General features: G+C 39.8%; 1 protein-coding gene across 1 annotated transcript; it reads right to left on the reverse strand.

The window, feature by feature from the left end:
- Positions 1–651: 651 nt before the first annotated feature.
- Positions 652–3,749, reverse strand: LOC141368927 (E3 SUMO-protein ligase ZBED1-like). Its single transcript, XM_073873759.1, has 2 exons — positions 2,082–3,749; positions 652–1,834 (listed from the first exon to the last, which is right to left on the reverse strand). The coding sequence occupies exons 1-2, from the start codon at positions 3,549–3,551 to the stop codon at positions 1,424–1,426; spliced, it is 1,881 nt and encodes a 626-aa protein (XP_073729860.1). The 5' UTR covers positions 3,552–3,749; the 3' UTR covers positions 652–1,423.
- Between the last annotated feature and the right edge of the window lie 657 nt (positions 3,750–4,406).

A 4,406-nucleotide genomic window follows, 5' to 3' on the forward strand; every position in this document is an offset into this window, starting at 1 on the left:
ATCGCTTGGAGAGAAAGCAGAGCGGCACTTACACACACCTGAATCACACGTGAGTTGCGAGACGAGAGACTTCGCACAAGGACTCCACGTGAGATTGTGCTGTTTGTGATCGTTATGTTTATTTGTTTATTAGCCTAAGATATAGAAATCGTTCCAGAAGAATAATACTCGCGTTTATTTTCTTACGCCTAGTATTATAGTTAAGGAGTATTTGTTTGCAACCCGGAAGACTAGGGGTGGCACGGTTCACAAAACCCTCGGTTCGGTTCGTATCACGGTTCAAGGGTCACGGTTTTCGGTTCTGTACGGTTCGTGTTGTTATTTTTAATTTTTATTTTTAACACTCCAAAAATGTACTTCAACATATGATATATAGCTTAATTAATTATTCACAATTTAGGATACAGTATTAAAAAAGTTATATCATGTAATCATGCACAAACTGAATTTGACTTGACTTTAAGCACATTATTGTGACCATCTCTGAGGAATGCCAGGTGAGATTTTGACACAGCAAGAGGGAAAACATTGATAATTTCAACATGTTTTTCATTTATTTGGCAAAAAAATCAAAATGTGCCATCATGAACTTATGTGCCTTTTTAGCACACAAAGTGTAAACTTCAGTGTAGCTCTACAAAATGGTATCATTTCACGAGTTCACACTTACAAATAAGTTGGTAAGATTAAATTAGTAAACGTATTTGACGTGCTGTCCGGGGAGAGGGCTCTGAGCTCGGAAATGGGCCCGAACGCAGAGTATCCCCCCCAGTTTAGGAATTAACCTGGTGAGTGAGAGGTGATGGGGTGGTGGAGGGATTCTGAAGACTGCAGAGGATCTTTGCAGAGTCAAACTGTGACTTATATATGGCTTGCCTTTGTCCTGATTGGGTAGATATGATGATTACTGATTGAGGACATCTGGTGGTACTAGAGTATCTGTTGATTACTGATTATAGACAGCTGGAAGTACTTAAGTGGTTTATTTGACGTGCTCCTCCCGAACTACGTTAATAAAACATCATTTAAGAAAAAGAGCAGAACTCTTAAAGCTCAGAAAAAGAGCAGAACTCTTAAAGCTCAGACTTTTAAATAAGTCAGAATATATTAAACATAATTGCCTATAATGAGGCTATAACCATAGCAAATGCCATAAACATAAAGTGGAGCAGCTCAACACAAAAACACAAAAACAGTACAGTATCAACAATGCTTCTATTCCCTCATTTCCCTGAGAGTAAGGATACATTTTTTTTAACTTGAAATTAAAGTGCAGTATTTGGAAACATAGCTGGAGTTCTTATGTAAACCTAAAGTGCCACTGTAATATTTTTAATATTAAAAACAAAAATGCAGGTTATCAGTATAAAATGTTGCATACAAATCAAACACACTGCAGTGTTTTAAAACAACACTGTTCTGTTCACTTTATTTTCATATTTTTCTGCAAGAATATTAGTTTGTCCACATTTTCTGGCAAGAGACGAGACCTACTTGCAGTGACGATGTCCCCTGCCGTAGAAAAAACACGCTCACTTGGCACAGATGTACCTGGGACAGCGAGGTTACGTTGTGCCAACTTAGCAATGTGTGGGAACTTATGCTCATTGGACTTCCACCATGCTAGTGGGTCTTCATCCACAGAGATGCAGCCTGTGGCTTTGTATGAGGTCACCTCTTCACGAATTATGTCGGACAAAGGCTTTGTGCTTCTTTCCTCTGTTGTAAAAAAATCTGCAAATACCGTTGCCATGGCAGATTTTTTCTGAGGAGGAGAAGTCACTGATGGCCCTGGCTCCGCTGCCGAGGCCGCATGGGCTTCACTGTGTTGAACCTGACGAATATAAGACAAAATAGCAATTTTGGAAATGTTAATAATAATAAATAGCTCTCATGGCAGCAATCAATAATTATCTACTGGGCAGTTGGGAATAGAAAAATATTACAAAAGGCACAAACAGATTAAATATGCTTGGCTTAGTCTAAAAAAAAGAAAACAATAGTTATAATTGGGATAATTGCTGATAAATTACACGTAGGCCTACTTTAGATAATAGATATACAAAAGAAAACCACAATACCTGCTTTTCAATGTCCATGGTGAGATCATCATATATTTTCTGAGCACAGGCTTCTTCCAGGTAAGGCAGAGACTTGAACCTTGGATCCAGTGCTGTGGCTCTGTGTAGATAATCCTGAACACTAGGGTCATTGTATCTGGCTTTAAGGTCTTTAGTGATGGCTGCCTTAGCTTCTTTGATGGTGGTACTGTCCTCTGCACTTGATGTCATGGCTTTGAGTATCCTCATCTGCAGTGGGATAATCATTGAAACTGAGGGGGATGTTTCTGTGCTCATAAGGGTGGTTACATTCTTCAGTGGTTTGAGAATATTAATGAGGTCCTCTGCGAGTTTTGTTTCACTGTCAGTTAACAGGGAAATGTCCTTGACTTTCTTTTTCATATCCTTGTCGATCAGGGCAGAATAGATGGCAGCCTGTTGCTCCACATAACGTTCTAACATGTCATATGTTGAGTTCCAACGAGTGGTTACATCGTGTATTAGTTTGTGAACAGGCAATTCCAGCATATCCTGCTTGGTTTTTAGGACATGTGCAGCTGTTGTGCTTCTGTGAAAGAAATTAACCACCTTCCTAACCCTCCCTAGGAGTCTGGATACTTGGTTTAGTGTAATTGCACTCTTAGCTGCAAGGTTAACAGTGTGTGCAAAGCACCCAATCTGTGGCCCAAGTCCCGCTGCTAAATCGATAGCATTAACTATATTTTTAGCATTATCCGTAGTAACAGGAATTATGCTGTTGGCCCTCTCCAGTTTCCATTCCGCCACCGTGTCTGTCAGTATTTCAGAGAGATGCTCACTGGTATGGCTTTCGTAAATGGGGCGTGTCTGCAAAACATAGCTTCTCATTTCCCACTCCGAAGTAATGTAGTGAGCGGTCACCGTGAGGAAACTTTCAGTGGCCCTAGAGGTCCATCCATCCGTAGTGAGCGGTACGTGAGCAGTGGCGGACAATTCTTTTAGAATTTCGCCTCGTGTCTCGTCATACAGTTTTGGAATTACAGCGGTGCCGAAGTGCCGGCGGGAGGGAATATTGTACCGCGGCTCGAGTACTTTCATCAGCTGACGAAATCCTTCATCCTCAATCACGCTGTATGGCTGCATATCTTTTGCTATAAACATCCCCAACGCTTTAGTTATGGCTGTTGCCCTGTCTGATTTATCGCCGAGAGGCTGCTTAAATGCTGCAGAGAGTAAAAGTTGTTTCCTTACCGGCTCTCTCCTCCTTACGCTGTCTACAGACACATTGGGGTGATGTCTTCTCAGATGAACTGACATATTCGAAGTGTTTCCATTAGCATATTGAATGCGTGTTTTACAATACTTGCACACAGTCGCAGTTTTATCAATTGTTTTTTTCCCGCTGTCATCATTGGTAACATTAAATCCAAAATGTTCCCACACACCAGACTTATACGACGCTGGTGCATCCTCTAACTCCGGGCAGTCTTCATTTTCTCTCCCACTTGCCATTTTAATACGAAATTTAATCTGCACCACTCACTCTCCACACCAGTCAACTCTTTTTTCGCGCGAAAGGGAAAAATGCTATCCGAGGTCACGTACAGGGCACAAAACTACATTGCGCATGCGCATGCTATGAACCGTCGAACCGGGCGGTTCACACACACTCCGAACCGAGACAAGCGAACCGAACGGTTCGGATTTTTTTCATGAACCGTGCCACCCCTACGGAAGACTATACACGCGTGTTTATTTCATTATTGCACTGAAAATAGTACAGGTTAGTGTTAGGGTTGCCACCCATGTCTGATAAAAAACCTGGACATATCGATGACCCGGCCAATTGGTTTGCTCACAAGCCCCCCCCCCCCATAGCATAAAATTTCTATAGGCCTATGCAATTATTGGCAATTCTCTAAAACTTTACAATTCTCTTTTTTCTCAATTCTTATTTGTTAACATTAGTTAATGTATTAACTAACATGAACTAACCGTGAGCAGTACATTTGTTACTGTATTTGTTAATCTTTGATAACGTTAGTAAATAAAAATACAGCTGTTCATGGTTTATTCATGTTAGTTCACAGTGCATTAACTAATGTTAACAAGATTTAAATAAATGTATTATTAATATTAACAAAGATAAAAAATTGCTTTATGCTATAAGTGCAGTTTATTATTAGTTCATGTGTTAACTAATGAACCTTATTGTAAAGTGTTACCCAATTATTTGTTCATTATGTTAAAATATGTAAATCAGGTTTACAATTTATTAAAGCTGCTTATACTATTTATGTAAACTGTTTTTATTTATATTCCATTGCAACTTTAAACAGGTCTAAATAGCAACTAGCAAATATGCAC

This window comes from Misgurnus anguillicaudatus, chromosome 12 (genome assembly GCF_027580225.2).
Source record: "Misgurnus anguillicaudatus chromosome 12, ASM2758022v2, whole genome shotgun sequence".
NCBI lineage: Eukaryota > Metazoa > Chordata > Actinopteri > Cypriniformes > Cobitidae > Misgurnus > Misgurnus anguillicaudatus.

Bases quoted from the DNA above. Each gene is read 5' to 3' on its own strand.
- LOC141368927 (XM_073873759.1), bottom strand. From the start codon at position 3,551: ATGGCAAGTGGGAGAGAAAATGAAGACTGCCCGGAGTTAGAGGATGCA. The intron at 1,835-2,081 runs GTATTGTGGTTT...TATATTCGTCAG, and splicing joins CCATGGACATTGAAAAGCAG to GTTCAACACAGTGAAGCCCA.